The sequence below is a fragment of the Lemur catta genome, chromosome 8, assembly GCF_020740605.2.
Source record: "Lemur catta isolate mLemCat1 chromosome 8, mLemCat1.pri, whole genome shotgun sequence".
Taxonomy (NCBI): Eukaryota; Metazoa; Chordata; class Mammalia; order Primates; family Lemuridae; genus Lemur; species Lemur catta.
Window position 1 is genome coordinate 50,664,810 of NC_059135.1, and position 16,995 is coordinate 50,681,804.

Here is a 16,995-nt window from a genome sequence, read left to right on the forward strand (position 1 = left end):
AAAAATCTCTAAATAGATACTAAAAAAAATAAAGGAACATAACCAAAAGCACTTGTAAACAGTGACTATATGATTTATGTTATAAATACATATAATTACATAAAATCTTTTCTAACAAGGCAAAAACAAGTGAATAAAGATAACTTGATAGTGACATAAATGTTTACCTTGTAATTTTTCAAAGTCGTACACACTGATAAAACTGATAAGTAAGCTGACAAAAGACCTCCCCCTCCAGATATAAGCTCCATTAGTATATACAGACCATGTCTATCTCATTCAACTACTTTAGTCCTCAGCATACAAGAGGCTCTTGATAAACATTTGCTCAATGAACAAGCCACAGATATTCATAATAATACAAGCATACCTAAGGCCACAGAAAAATAATAAGCTACAATAAAGATTAGCATTTTGTTATTTTATGGGTCCAGAGCTCATTGTTTTAAAACGTCAGAGTAACTCCTGTTAAATTTAGAAAGATTTTTAAAAATCAATAGTTACAAATATCAACAAACAGATATTGCTTTAGAAAACAGTAACAGGAATTCAACTTGAAGAAAAATAATTGCCTATGCAGAAATCAGAAACCACAATTCAATAAGTACAAAAAGCTTTAAATAGAGTAAATTTGTTACCAAAAATGTGACATGTTACTTGAGAGCACACATGAAGACATATCACATCAGAGAATAGAACCTTCCTTAATACAACTCTCACCTGAAAACTACTCTTGGACTATTTGACTCATTTTAGATACATTAACATCTGACAGCTATAGAAAAAAATCAGGTTCCCTCTGAAAGCAACAAAAAAGACAACCAGAATAGAAAAAGATATAAGCTTTCCCTGTTAGAATTACATATAAATAAAATAAAGTTACAGGGTCAAAAATAAGCAAAAAAGTTATAAAATAGTCAAAGGTACAGAAAGAATAATACTTGTAACCCAAGAACCTAACATAATACCAGTTACATAGCTGCTACTCAATTGGGGAGTAAAGAAAAAAAATTCCTTTTTTTCTGGGCTCCTATAATAAATGTTTTAAAGTACTGTTATTTACACACAAAAATATTCCCAACTAAGAAAAATAACAAAAAAAATAAAATAAAATTCTTAGAATAAGCTAAATAGTAGATGACAGAGACACAATATATTCATTTCATTTGTAACCAACCAATAATAACTCAATGTTGAATCTTTGCCAATAAGCAATACCAACTATCTTCTTTCCTCCTCTTTATTCTGAAAACATTTGTCTTACAAGTTAAATAAATAGCAATACTCTCTTTAACTGCACCTAAGCAATAAAATCAGCATTGTTTGCCAATAAAAATATAATTCAAAATTTTAAAGAACTATCCTCAATAAGTCTTTAAAAGATTGGATGCTTTGCACTGATTAATTAATATCATGGAATTCAAAGGGTTATGAACAACTTCTAAATTTATGTGAGCCACATTAACAAAGTTATTCAAATTCCAGATAGGTAACAATCCATTTTCAGTCCAAACATGTAAAGCTATCCTCAGATAGCAGACTTCAGGTTTTTCTTCTTTAGGACAATGCTTCTATTCATTTCATAATTAAATTTGAAATATTTTATGTAAGAATTCACTAAGGACTATTCTCAAGCACGCAATGCCATTTTCAGGGCACAAAATAAAAATGGTTCTGAATTTTAATTCATATCCTGTTTCAGCAGGACACAAAGGAAAATCTGTGACAACTGAAGAATTATTTTCCACCTTACTGAAGAGGCATGTTTTAAAATTAAAAACCATGAACAAATCTATCTACAAAATAATTCATTTTTATATCAAACAGCTGCAGACCCTGTAATTGAAATAATGTATCTAAGGTTACAAATGAAAAGTGTTAGGTATCATTCTTGAAGTGACAGATTAAGTTCCTAATCTAGTTACGGTAATAGCCATATTTGTAGTTTAACATAAATTAAGACCTTAATTATATTTGTGACTATTTTAAACAAAATAACAAATTCCTTTGTACCTGTGAATGTAATTTATAGCAAAGCCAGGTTCATTTTCCAAACCAATCTATTTCACACTGCAGAAATACTCTGGTATAATGGTATAATGTAATTCTTGTTGTAGAATGTTCAAAGAGTAGATTCACTAAAAGCACAGAAGAGGTTTGAAGATAAATGAAGATGCTATTCATTCAAGGGTAATTTCATCTTAGAACTATATGAAGGATGTTTCACTCATGCAGGGTAGTGTATGGCCTCAAATTTAAGTGTATTTTCAGCTCAAATATAATGTTGCTAGATCGATTATGTTGATACTGTATATCTAATAATGGAGAATTCTAGCCTTTTTCTGTTTAAAAAATAGGCTGCTGTTTTTTCATCTTACTACTGTCTTTATTGTTCTGTTTAACAGCAACAAATTTTAAAATCCTGCCTGCTATTTACTTTTTAAACAAGAAAAGTATGCAGTTGATGTTCTAACTTGCAATCTCTCAGAACTATAGCAGTGTGAATTTTTGCTAAGTTAAACACATATTTATATTAGTAAACCATTACCCTTTATAACCATTTTCCATTATTTTCCTAATTACTAAAAATGACAACTCTAATAGCCACCTAATTCTATTGTGAATATACTTCATTTCCACAAATCCTACAAGACTAATTTAAATGTTTTATATACACCATAACATTTATGTGTTGAGGGAGCAATATTAATACTGAGATTTTTTCAATCTGCTACATTCTGTTTGCAATTTAAGTTCACAGTTATCTTTATAAAGATCACATTTTACATATTTAAATAATTCCAAGTATTATAAACACAAATCACCAAAATCCTTTAATATTTCTGGCACATGAATTATAAGACAATCAATCTGAAGAATTTAAACTGAGCAATATCAAAGAAACATCTGCAGCCTCCATTTTGCTTAAGGATTTTACAAGTCCCCTTATCTAATAAATGTTCACTGAATTCTCTTTACCCCTTAGCTTTCCTTTCCTTCTCCTAACCCTGACAGTGAATATAGAAGCCTCATTTTGCAGAGGACGATCAAAGTGAGAAGAATATATTAACCTGAAAACCCTAAAATTTTACACTTTATGAAACTTTACACTGAGGAAAGAGATCACAGATGATGACACAAACAAATGGAAAAACATGTCATGCTCATGGATAGGTAGAATTAACATTGTTAAAATGTCCATACTATCCAAAGTGATTTACAGATTCAATGCAATCCCCATCAAAATACCAATGTCCTATTTCACAGATCTAGAAAAAAATAATTCTATGTTTTGTTTGGAACCACAAAAGAGCCCAAATAGCCAAAGCAATCTTAAGCAAAAAGAACAAATCTGGAGGCATCACATTATCAGACTTCAAACTATATTACAAGGCTATAGTAACCAAAACAGCATGGTATTGGCACAAAAATAGAGATATAGAACAACAGAACAGAACAGAGAACCCAGATATAAAACCATCCACATACCTTCAGCTGATCTTTGACAAAGCAGACAAGAATATACACTGGGGTAAAGGCCGGGCGCGGTGGCTCATGCCTGTAATCCTAGCACTCTGGGAGGCCGAGGCGGGTGGATCGCTTGAGCTCAGGCATTCGGGACCAGCCTGAGCAAGAGCGAGACCCTGTCTCTACTAAAAATAGAAAAATTATCTGGCCAACTAAAATATATATATATAGAAAAATTAGCCGGGCATGGTGGCGCATGCCTGTAGTCCCAGCTACACGGGAGGCTGAGGCAGTAGGATCACTTGAGCCCAGGAGTTTGAGGTTGCTGTGAGCTAGGCTGACGCCACGGCACTCACTCTAGCCCGGGCAACAAAGCGAGACTCTGTCTCAAAAAAAAAAAAAGAATATACACTGGGGAAAAGAAGCCCTATTTAATAAATGGTGCTGGGAAAATTGGAGAGACACATGCAGAAGAATAAAACAGGATCCATCTCTCTCACCACTCACAAACATTAATTCAAGATGGATAAAAGACTTAAATGTAAGGCATGAAACCATAAGAATGGTAGATGAAAATGTTGGAAAAACTCTTTTACATATCGGTCTAGGCAAAGAAGACCCCAATGGCAATCACAGCAACAACAAAAATAAATAAATGGGACTTTATTAAATTAAAAAGCTTCTGCACAGCTAAGGATATAATTAGTCAACAAAGCAAATAGACAACCCACAGAATGGGAGAAAATATTCGCAAGCTATATATCCGATAAAGGGGTAATAACCAGAATCTACAAACAACTCAAGAAAATCAGTAAGGGAAAAACAACCCTGTTAAAAAGTGAGCAAAAGACATGAACAAAAGCTTCTCAAAAGAAAACAGACAAATGACCAATAAACATACGAAAAAATGCTCATCACTAATTATCAAGGAAATGAAAATTAAAACCACAATGAGATATCATCTTACCCCAGGTTAGAGTGGCTTTTATTAAAAAGTCCAAAAACAAAAGATGCTGGTGTGGATACAGAGAGAAAGGAACGATGATACATTGTTAATACGACTGCAAATTAGTACCTCTTTGGAAAAAGTATGGAGATTCCTCAAAGAACTAAAAGTAGACCTATCATTTGATCCAGCAATCCCACTACTGGTTATTTACTCAAAGGCAAAGAAGTCATTTTATCAAAAAAACATACTTGCATGAGAATATTTATTACAGTACAATTCACAATTGCAAAGATATGGAATCAACCCAAGTGCCCATCAATTCATGAGTGGATTAACAAAATGTGGTATATGTATACCACAGAATACTACTCCACCATGAAGAAGGATGAATTAAGGCCTTTTGCAACAATTTGGATAGAACTATTCTAAGTGAAGTACCTAAAGAATGGAAAAGCAAACACCACATGTACTTGTTATTAAATTGGAACTAACCAATGAGCACACATGTGGACAGTGGGAAGTAAAACTCAGGGGAAATCAAGCAGTGGGGAGGAGGCAGGAGGGGATGGGTGAAAACCTACCTAACAGGTACAATGAACACAATCTGGGTGATGGGCACACTTATAACCCTGACTCAAGCATAACAAAATTGATACATGTAACCAAAAACATTTGTACTCCCGTAATATTTTGAAGTAAAAAAAAGTTATATCAATTTTTTAAATATTTTCATAAAATATTATTCTATTAATTCTTTATTAAAATATATCCACTGGTATCATTCTACTTGTACTTAGATCACGTTTAAATGAACACTTTAAAACTGCATACAATCCTGAACAACTTGTTTAAAGCAAAAATGTGCCCAACCAAACTGAAAATTCAAAATCATTTCCTCTAAAATTCTGCAGGTAAGCTGTCTACTGTGGCCATTTGAATGACGTGACAAGTTTATACAAGCTGTATTTTCATATTCACAGTTGCTTCTCCAATGTAAGAATCAACCTGCAGCCTGAAAGAAAAGACAGATACTCCTCCCTCCTGCTCTTTCCCAAACACTACATTAGGACATTATCATTTAACTGCTAATTAATATGTCCACCTAAAAAGCATCATTTGCTAGAAGGAAAAAGCAAGGGTCAGCTAAGTATTTATCAGCAGATCCGACATGTTAGTGTTCATGGTCTAGCATTAATGAGGCCTATAAAATTGCTGACTTTTTTTTAATGATTTAACATATTCAACAGAAAGGAAATAGTTTTTTTTTTCTGTTGTCTTCCCCTTTCATTTTTAGAGATGAAGTATTTATTCACAAAGGGTAAGAAATGGACATTGCGTTTAATCTGAACTTCAATGCTGTTCTTCTTTGAAGTAAAAAGATTACTTTTTCATGCAGCATTCTATAATTATAATCATCAGTTTGAGCCACTGTCTAAAAATCAAATTCAAATTTTTATAATATCTAGAGTAAGCCATACAAAAAAGGAAACCACTTTCTTTTTAAATTGGCTTCATATATAAGTGAAATTCTTTCTAAAACTTACTAGAAAGTAACATTTTATTATATAAAGACATTCACAGAATATGTACATAAATCTTTGAAGTCAAAATAGGCACTAATTCTGCGTTCAACATCATCTTGCATTCCTATCTCTCACTTTTTTCAAAAGAATTTCCAATTTATTACCTAACTTAAGCTTTATAATAATACATAGTAGAGGTAAGACTACCTTTATCCCATTTCAAAGATTCAGAAGCTGAGACATGTTTATCTTTCACAACTTAATGTAAACTATAAATTGTAAGATATAATTTGCTAAGAAATGTCAGAAATAATTTGTGATTAAATGTTCACTTATTGTTGGGTAAAACTTCAAAGATCTGTATCATTGGACTAGATGGATATGCAGCAAAGTGTTATGAGTATGGATTGTCAACTCAGACTCCCTGAGTTTGCATTCCAGCTCTGCCAAGTACTACTTATGTAACTTTGGGCCCATTGTTTAATCTTTGTCTTATCTTCCTAATCTGTAGGGAAATGGGAATAATAATAGTACCTACCTCATAGGGTTGCTGTGCAAGAGGATTATCTATGATACATACCTCATATAGCATCTACCTCATACAGTTATAAAAAGGATTAAATGAGTTAAGAATTAAGTGCTCAGCACAGGGACAAGCATATGTGGCACTCAACCAATGCTAATGTTTCTGTTATTTCCACAATTTGTGGGCTCTATGACCTTGAGCAGAGCCTTTGAGCTCCAGTTTCTACATCTTTAAAATGAGGGTAACAGTAGTACCCTCACCTAGGGTTGTGTGAAGAATTGAATGTAATACTCCATATAAAAGCTCTCAGTTGTGTCTTACACTACAAAAGCATTCAATAAATATTAAATTTTAAAACAAATCTTATTCAGTATTAAAATAACATTTTGTTTGAATTAATGCATTCAATATTAACTTTTTTAGATAAAGAATTGATTACAAAAATTAATGTTCACACAAATATGAATATGGCCAAAAATTCTTACACATAACATTTATTTTCAATTACTTTACATAACATTTATTTTCAATTACTTTGGGTGTTCTTAGGCATTAGCAAGCCTGCAAGCTTCCATTCCTCTTGCTGATATTGATTATGTGTATTTCAGTCAAAGAATCAGGAGAAAAGGAAATAATAACCAACATTCATTGCATATTTACAGTATACCAGGTACTTTCCTAAGTGCTTTACATATGTTAACATATTCGATCGTCACAACAACCCAATAGGATAGCTTCTGTTAATATCCGTTTTACAGATGCTCAAACTTGAAACAAAGAGTTCTATTTTTTTTTTAATTTAAGGAGGTTTATTCTGAACCAAATTTGAGGACCATGACCCAGAGCTATGCCCAAGAAACCTTGAGCAAGTGGACTCCAAAGAATTCTATTTAAGGTATGCTATATTTGAAACAGAGACCAATTGCCCATTTCATACGTGGAATCTGCTATAAAAGACAGCATATACTGAATCAATAAACATGAACTTTTTAAACAAAATAAAACTTTTTTGCAGAAAACTGACAACCCTTATGTATTTGTTAATATTGTATTTCTAAATCTGCACAGTCTAATACAATAGGCACCAGCTACACATGACTATTGAGCATGTGAAATGTGGCTAGTACAAATTGAGATGTACTGTAAGTGTAAAATACACATCAAATTTTGAACTTAATATGAAAAAAATATAAAATATCACATTAAGCTGGATATGGTGGCTCACGCCTATGATCCTAGCACTTTGAGAGGCTGAAGCAAGAGGATCACTTGAGGCTTGAGGTCAGGAGTTTGAGACCAGCTGAGGCAACATAGCAAGACCCCTTCTTCTATAAAAAAATAAAAAAATTAGCCAGATGTTGTGGCATGCACCTGTAGGCCCAGCTACTAGGGAGGCTGAGGCAGGAGGATCACTTTAGCCCAAAAGTTTGACGTTAAAGTGAGCTATGATCGTACCACAGTACTCCAGCCTGGGGGACAGAGTGAGACTCTGTCTCTAAAAAATAATTTTAAAAAAAAATATGGCTGGGTGTGGTGGCTCATGTCTGTGATCCTAGCACTTGGGGAGGCTGAGGCAGGAGGATCACTTGAGGCCAGGATAGTTCAAGACCAGCCTGAGCAACATAGTGAGAACCCATCTCTACAAAAGACTTAAAAGATTAGCTGAATGTGTGTGGGGTGGGGGTGGGCATGCCTGTAGTCACAGCTACCAGGGAGGGTAAGACAGGAGGATCACTTAGGCCCAGACATTTGAGGTTGCAGTGAGCTATGATGATGCTGCTGTACTCTAGCCCAGACAACAGAGTGAGACACCATCTCAAAAACCAACAAAAAACTCAATAAATTTTGTATTGATTACATGTTAAAATGATAATATTTGGATATACTGGATTAAATAAAATATATTAGTAAAATTAATTTCACCTATTTCTTTTTACTTTTTTAATGAGGCTACTAGAAAATTTTAAATTACATACGTGGACAACATTGTATATCTATTGGATAGTTGGTTTAGGTTTGGAGGTAAGAAAAAGTAGGAACAGAAAACTATTATCAAAGCTCTTTGTCCAATCAATATAGGCTTAAGTCCTTCGAAGTGGAAGTATAGAATGGAAGATTCTCATTCACATTGTGTGTGTGTGTGCATGTGTGTATCTGTAATACTGCATACACACACACACAGTTTATGGGACCAGAGAAACACACTACACTAATACTTCACTATACTCAACACACAACATCATTTTATGACCAGGCAAATACTTCAAGTAATACCAATACTTTATGGATGAGAGAAAGAAAACAAATCTAAGAGGAAATAACAGGCACAGGAAAAAAACTGATTTTCTTTTAAACTAAAATCATAAAGGTTCGTTTGCTCAGAAAAGATCTAACCATTTAGTTCCAGGGGTATGATAAATACCAAGTCTGTGTGAGGAGTAAAATTTAAATTTCCTGATGGCTTAACTGGCAGACTATTAAAATATCTGATGCTTGATATCTGGTATCTTCTAGAAAATATCCAGTGTATAGATACCTGTCATATTGTTTTAATCAATTTTATACATCGAACGTGAGGCCTTTAACTGATTCTTCTAAATGGATGCTGGTCCACTATATAGAAGAAAATTACTCCATAAAGTTTACATCAGATATCTGGAAAAGTCACATTTATAGTCATGGCTACTATCAGCTGTCAAGCCAAAGAATATTGAAGAAAACCAAGAATTTTTAATATATGCTGGTTAATTTATCATCTAAGTGACATATGTAGGATAAAAAAATTGAAATGGTTAAGTAAAGTTCTACATTTTAAAAGGTTCTTTTCTTCTGGTTTTATTTTTAATTGCTACTATGATTTGAGGATGGAAAAGCAAATTAATAGAAATGATAAAAATAGAACTGATAAAGTACACACTAAGATTTCTTTTTTCTTCCTTTCCCCAGATTATTTAAAACGTTCAGTTTTTTAAAATGGTAATATATTGATATCTTGGTTTGTACTAGACACTGGATAAACTATCTCAGATTTTCTCAACCTTGACTTTATTTATATTTGGGGCTAGCTAACTGTTTGTTGTGGAGGGACTGTCCTGTGTATTGTAGGATTTTTAGCAGCATCCCTGGTATCCACAAAATAGATGCCAATAGCACCCCCGTCCAATAGTTCTGACAAACAAAACGTCTAACACTATAAAATGGGGTGGGGTGGGGGGGACATGGGGCTGGGGGATAAAGATCTCCCCAGTTGAGAACTACTGGTCTATTCTTACTCAAAATACCTTCCTATTTGATGAAAATTACTTCAGTACTTCCTAAAGTACCATTATTTAGCTTTAAGGGCTCTTCCTAGGGTATCCCCAGATAGCTTCAGCTGGGAGATAAGTAAACCGACCCGTATGCAGAATAGCCTGGGTATGTTTTTGGTTTTATTTTTGGTTTTATTTTTGTGTGTACAATGGAATGTTTTTGGGAAAAATGTTCTGTAGCTTTTGTCAGATCCTGAAAGAGTTATTCCCAAAACAGCAATTAAAAAAGGGTTAAGGATCAGTGCTTCAAATAAAATATTCACTATGCCCTGAAGCTGTCTTTCCAAAGATATAAAGACTGAAAATACTATTTTATACACAGCAAATAATTTACTTGTGCTGTCAGTTATTAGGCAAGATTACTTTCACCACACTTATAAACCACTCACACAACAAACATTTACTGGGTACATTCTATTATACACTAGGCACAATGTTATTAGTATTTGATAATAAAATTTAAATTCCATATCCCTCACCAAAAATCTAAAATGGATTAACAAATAGCAATATAAAGTTCCTATTAATTGTATATGACTAAAAATTTCTGCTTATCAAAAGTTAACATAAAAAAGAAAACTAGTTATAATCATAGCATCTAAAGACAAAATAAAGGTAAATAATTTATATTCTTTGTAAAAATACATAAATCTAAAAGAAACAAAGATAATTATAGATACTCATACTAATAAATTATTGTCCAAGCGTATTTCTTTCCGTCTAATTCTTCCTGCCTTGCCTTAAACAAAACAAAGATATACTGAATGACATACTATCATTCTGTCAGAATGAATGACAGTATCAGACACTATTATTAAACCCAGAGAGTATCAAGTTGAATAAAAAGTATAAAGGAGATGACCCAAAATTAAGTGCTTAGCATTATGCATAGAACACAACAAAAGCTCAATAAACAGTTCCTTTCCTACCGTTTCATTCTGTCCTCAAGAAACTCAGTCTCACCTCCAATAAATGTCACATATCTTATATTTCTCTTTTGAATTATCTTTTAGGTGCTACACAATAAAATCTTTGTAATTCAAACTATATAAGCTAAGTAAACAGCAGCTAAATATGTAAAATGTTTGAAGAACTATATTACAATTCCATAACCTACATAAACATTTCTTTTTTTGTCCAAGCAAACCATCCCAAAGTATCCTATTCTTCCTGTAGTACAGTTTAAAGTTTACAGGGCCACTAATCTTTTTGGATTATACACTGTGATATACAACTTGAAGAGTTACTGCATTCCATAAATGGTTTGGGGAATACTAAGTGCTCATATAATCAATAAATATTTAAGAAGTGGCTAGAGAAGAACATGTCTGCTTCAAGATTACCAAACAGATTAATGCTAGAATGAGTACAATGAACAAAATGATACTTAAAAATATGTGGTATATAATCTTTACAAACAAATGAGAAAATAATTCTGAGTTCACAAATGAACATATCACCCCAAAGAATCACTACCATCATATCTAGCCAAAAATAAAACTGCTAAAACACACAATGCGCCTAGCATGTTTATTTTATATACTAACAATTAACTGAATAATATTACATAACAAAATTATACTTCACAGAGAAGTAATGTTATAATGATAATGGTAAATCACACAGAAAAAGTTCTAAACATATAGTATCAGACTTTCTGGGGGGAAAAAAACTGCAACTCAAAATGATGCAAATCACCTAGGCGTGGAAAAAAATATTACATTATTTACACATTTACCTGCACAGCAAGAGAAGCTGCATTGTCAGAAAGCAAAATTTGCTCCCCTGTGGAAATACAATGAAAGGTCTGAGTCAAAAGTGTAACTGCTAAAAAAGTAAAATACAATATTTTTATTTTAAAAAATTAGTTCTCTCTTTGAAAAGGAAAGGTGTAGCCTATCACTAAAGAAATTACAAAGTTCTATATCAATGCTATTGTGTAATTAGAATTTTGACTAAATGATCATAGTGTGTAAATAATGGTAAGATAAAACTATTTCCTCCAAAACTATTTAATCATTTATTGCATTTTTATCAGCAATATGTAATTAAAATCACTCATTTAAAATCAAATTTATTTTTCAAGTTTTTAAGAAATATTCCTCTTCTTTTCATTAAAATTAAGCAAAATACTACGTGCTCAAACCTCTAGTTAAAAGTAAAAGCATCCACAATCATATAAAACCAGCTTGCAGTTAATATTGCACAGTGTGTCTAGGTCTGTCACACAAAAGAAAGATGACAAGTTCTCTGCAATAAAAATTCCATGCTTAGAAGACTAGGGCTGCTGCCTATTAGTCTTCATTACTTTGCAGTCTTCTGACAACTGTAGCAGGCTGCTGAGCCCCAAATGGGGTCCATAATGTGATCTGATGATATATGAAGAGCTGCTAAAGGGAGCCTGAACCATCCTAGCCTATACATTTTAACAGTTCCTTTTTACTGAGAGCCCACTTTACCACAGGACTTCAAAAATCTGCTGTCTCAGCTATTGGTGCAGTAAATCTGCCAACTGCTCCTGCAACCACATCATTTTACACTGCCTACAGCAGCCAATATAATGAGTCAATAATAAACTAAGGACCTTATAGGCCATGAATAGTTGGTTTACACTGGCAGATACAACTTTAGGTAAAACCTCCTAGACAAATTATACAAGGCAATCTCTTCTTTAGGTTTTATGTTCTCTTTGCAGTAAATTATATTATTGAGGGATTATTTGGTAATAAATATATTTTGATACAAAGCCATGTTAATTGTGAACAAGAACCTACCTTTCAGTTGTTGATATAATGTAGCATTTTCAGGCCAAGGTTCTGTAGCTGTAAAAACAAGGCATGATAATTAGGCACACAGGGCAAAACATATCAATAACCAACCAAATTAATAAGGATGTACATTTGCCTAGCTAGAGCATTTAAAGTCAATAGCTAAGGTTACCTTAAATATGGCAACTAATCACACCATCTTAGATTCTATGGTAACCTGTGTAAACAGGTTAATTTGTTGTAAATGCATGTTTAGTTTATTGTGGGTAATAGTTTGTTTTTTATGTTTTTTTATGTCATTTATAGAGGGAAGATAGCTTGCCCAGTCAAAACTGAGAATTTAAAAATAAAGCAGCCTGTATGTTACGATTCCTTTAGCCTCATTCAAACACAGATGTCCAAAATAATATTTGTACATATAAGAAAATATTGTTTCATTCATACAAAAAAAGATAATGAAATCATATTTACATTTTATTGTAAACTTTCAACAAAGTAAGCTTCTAACAGACATTATATGAAAGAATCAAATATATCTATATCAGACTGTCCATCTTTCCTTATAGGCTGGTAGTATTTAAAAATACCAAGGAATTCTATTGTATTCTAGAACATTTCATTGCCTTGACCCTACCACCACCACCCCACAAAAACAATTAAAGCAAGGTAGCATGATGAAGCATTAAGTACCTACAAGGTAAAATAAAGCCAGTAACACTAATCTTAGGCCTGACGTGAACCTTGACCTTGACCCTTAATCTCTCATCTAGAGAAAACTTCAGCTACAGAGAGAATATTAGCAACCTACCTACCAGTCCTTGGGAAAAGCACTAGATTTGAATTCTGTCTAATCAATTGCACTTAAGAAGCAATGGCTCCACTGATACAATGGATGCCATTTTTTGGATTCTTCTTTGTAAAAGCCTTAAAACATTAGAATCACCAGTTCTAATATAGTAACTACATTTGCTATTAGCAAGAAAGTAAATTAGATATATAAGATTTGATAATAATTGGTATTTTTTATTGTGTTTATACTAGTCCAGTCTCTGTAACATAGCAATAAATAATTTTTAATATATAATTCTGGTTCTTTTTTAAAATAAATTTATATATGTGAAATATTTTTTTCTTAAGATTGATCATTTAAAATGCACTAAAACAGTGCCTGGCCTGGGGAAGATGAACCCCTTAATTTGCTTTTGCTTTAGAATAAAAAGAAAAACACAGTAGCATTATTATAAATTACAAATGCTACTTTTGGTTTGATTTGGTTTTAGGTACACAAACTTATACTTAGGGATAATACCATGAAATCACCAAGTAAATAATAAACCACACAGTTTTGTATGCTGTTACCAACATTACATGTATAAATATAGGCTACTAAATTTCAACACACATACCAAAAAGGCAATGAAACAAAATATTATATTTTACTGTAAACTTTTTAACAAGTAAATTTCAATAAGAACCCAATTAACCTGTATAAAACAGTTTTTAAAATAAAAGTCAGGGAAACAAAAACAAGCTGACATCAGCAAATTACTCAAAAATAACCTTTTAGCATAAATTGTATGGTCAGCACACCTATTCTGTTTACATCTATACTAGAAACAATACAATGAGGTTCATTTGTTATAAGATCCTAAATCATCAAAGATTCAATTATATGCATTATATTAATCTTATTAAAGCAATAAAGGATAGGAGCAAAATTCACAAAAATTTCAAAGAATAAATATTGAAACTAAGTTCCTTGGGAGCACAGATGTGTCATATGCACCTGTGTATCCCACATTATACCATGTTTTGCATGTAGTTGGTGTTCATTAATTGTGTGTGGAAAGAAAGAAAAGGGATACGTGATTAAACCTACCACCTCATTCCCTAAACATTGTGGCTAATCAAAGACTTACTAAACTTAATATTATCATCTATGTGGAGGTAACAGGATATTCTAATTAAATATTCTGGTAATTTTAACTTTTGGTTAGCTATTTTGTGTACATACTAGACATGCATTACAATTTTTAAAATAATGGAATAACATGTATTTAGCATTAAATATATGTTGAATATAATTTAAGTGTTCTCTGATAAATCATAAGCTACTTCACTAATCTGTAATATAACAGAGTTCTTACATGAACAGCAATTTATGTGTTTAATAATTTCAGTTAAAAATTAATTCATCATCGCCCCCATGGTTTCATTCTCCAGATCTAATCCAACAGGCTACACTGAAAGTAATAGAAATGTGGCAACATATTACCTGACTGAAATAAGGCTAAAGAAGTCACCTATAAATACCAAAAGCTCTGTTATTAAGAATCTAAAGCTGGAAACTGGGGTGAAAAAGGTGAATGTTTTGCTTAATCCAAGATATAAACTATATTTCAACTCAGAAATTATTATTAAAAATAAATTCTCGGAAAGTAACTCTACCAAAACATCTGGTGTTTTCCTCACAAATAGAACCTATGATTTACAAAGAGAAGGCAAGTAGACTGATATAAACCTATACAGCCCCGTTATTTTAGCAGCTAGGAAATGCAGTCCATAATGTGTCTATAGAAAAGAAATGGTAGGGTATGCAGGGAATGACCAGCTGCCTATCTTACCCATGTGCGGCTCAGAGTACACAAATATCACTGATTTAAGTGCATGGTCTATGTGACCTAGCTCAAATAATTACATTTAAAGCATGACATGGGAGAAAAAATTGCTAGTGTTATTCCATAAGAATGCCAAAAGTAAAAATTTGGCTGGGCTTGGTGACTCACACCTGTAATCCTAGCACTTTGGGAGGCTGAGGCAGGATGATTGCTTGAGGCCAGTTTGAGACCAACTTAAGCAAGAGTAAGACCCTGTCTCCACAAAAAATAGAAAAATTAGCCCGGTGTGGTGGCATACGCCTGTGGTCCCAGCTACTCAGAGGCTGAAGCAGGATTGCTTGAGCTCAGAAGTTTGAGACTGCAGTGAACTATGATGATGCCACTGTACTTTGGGGGTGGGGGCGGTGGGAAGTGGAAAGGAGATGGCAGAGACTCTGTCTCAAAAAAAAAAAAAAAAAAAAAAAAAAAAAGAATGCCAAATGTAAAATTCCTAAATTGGGTGGCATGGCAATGGATCTACAAATCAACCATTCAGGTATCTTTCAAGGAAATGACTTCTATAACTGTCTTCACAAGTAAATTCATTAATCATGAACATTATTATCCACACAAATAATACAAACACCTATTTCTTAGTTAGGGTACTATTAATTAAAGCCCTTTATTGAGAATACCTATTGTGTGAAAGACGAAGTCCAAAAAGACAACTTCTTCCCCACTCTTCTCTTTCCCAAGGTCAGACAAGTCAATACCCACCCCTTACTTCTCACCATGTGTAAAAGAAAGGGAGATTAAAAATTTTAAATCATGGTGCTGACAATACACATTTTATAAATCTAAAGCATTTTAAAAGAAAAATCCTTTTAAAACAATAATAAAATATTTTTGTGTTTTGCTAGTTTTTCTTCAGTTCACCTGAAATGTTTTAGATAGACCACGATCTATCCCAATAGTAAATAAAATTTCATGACTCATCTACTTTACCTATTTTTAGTTTCTACCACCAAAAGCACTCCCTGATGTTAAATGCCATTTTAAATAAGCCTTAAGGAAGGGCCCAGCCTTAGAATAAATACAGTAGGTGAGACTGAAAGTTTCCAAAAAGGAAGTTGGTAAGAAATAAGAGGTTGAGGAAGAAAGCTGTCCAATGCCGTAAAGCTGCAAGTTACTAGCATTATCAGCACATCAAAAGTAAACTTTATGCTTAAGACACATTAATAGTTATGTGTCCCCCTTGGAATAAAGACTAGAATCCTCCATATAGCCTACAGGGTTCCACTTGGCCTTTCAAGTTACCCTCTCTACCTCTCACATCACATACACACACAGCCCCCTACACTCTATACTCCAGCCACACTGGCCTTCATCCAGTTTCTGAATGCACCGCCTTCCTTCCTGCCCTGAGACTCTTTTGTGCTGTTTTCTCTGCCTGGAACAATCTTCCCCTCCTATTGTGTCATCACATCTTAGCTCAAACATCGCTTACACAGGTAGGGGCAGGTTCATGGACTTGTACTTGTGCGGGTGCACTGGGCTGGCACTTAGAAGGGCCCCATCGTTGGTTTAATGTTCCTCTGTCTCAGTCTTGAAAGTCTTAATTTTTGAACAAAGGGCCTTGCATTTCCACTTTGCACTAGGCCCTACAAATTTTGTAACTGGTTATATCCCCAGAGAAGTCTTTACTGACCTCCCTAAATGGTTCAAATACTCCCTTTACAAGCTTCCAGCATGTACATCCCTTTATACCACTGATCATAGTCAATATTTTTACATCAATTTAATTACCTCTTTGATTTTGTCTCCCTCACTAGAAAATAAGCACCATGAATCCAGCG

General features: G+C 33.3%; 1 protein-coding gene across 2 annotated transcripts in view; it reads right to left on the minus strand.

Annotated features, from left to right (window-relative positions):
* The window catches only part of MTX2 (metaxin 2), a 59,983-nt gene that overhangs the window by 22,397 nt on the left and 20,591 nt on the right, over positions 1-16,995 (minus strand). For both annotated transcript variants that reach the window (XM_045558782.1, XM_045558783.1), the window contains exons 2-3: positions 12,549-12,596; positions 11,513-11,559 (exon numbers count right to left, since the gene is read on the minus strand). In XM_045558782.1, coding sequence (XP_045414738.1) covers positions 11,513-11,559; positions 12,549-12,596 — 95 coding nt within the window. The remainder of the gene's footprint in view (positions 1-11,512; positions 11,560-12,548; positions 12,597-16,995) is intronic.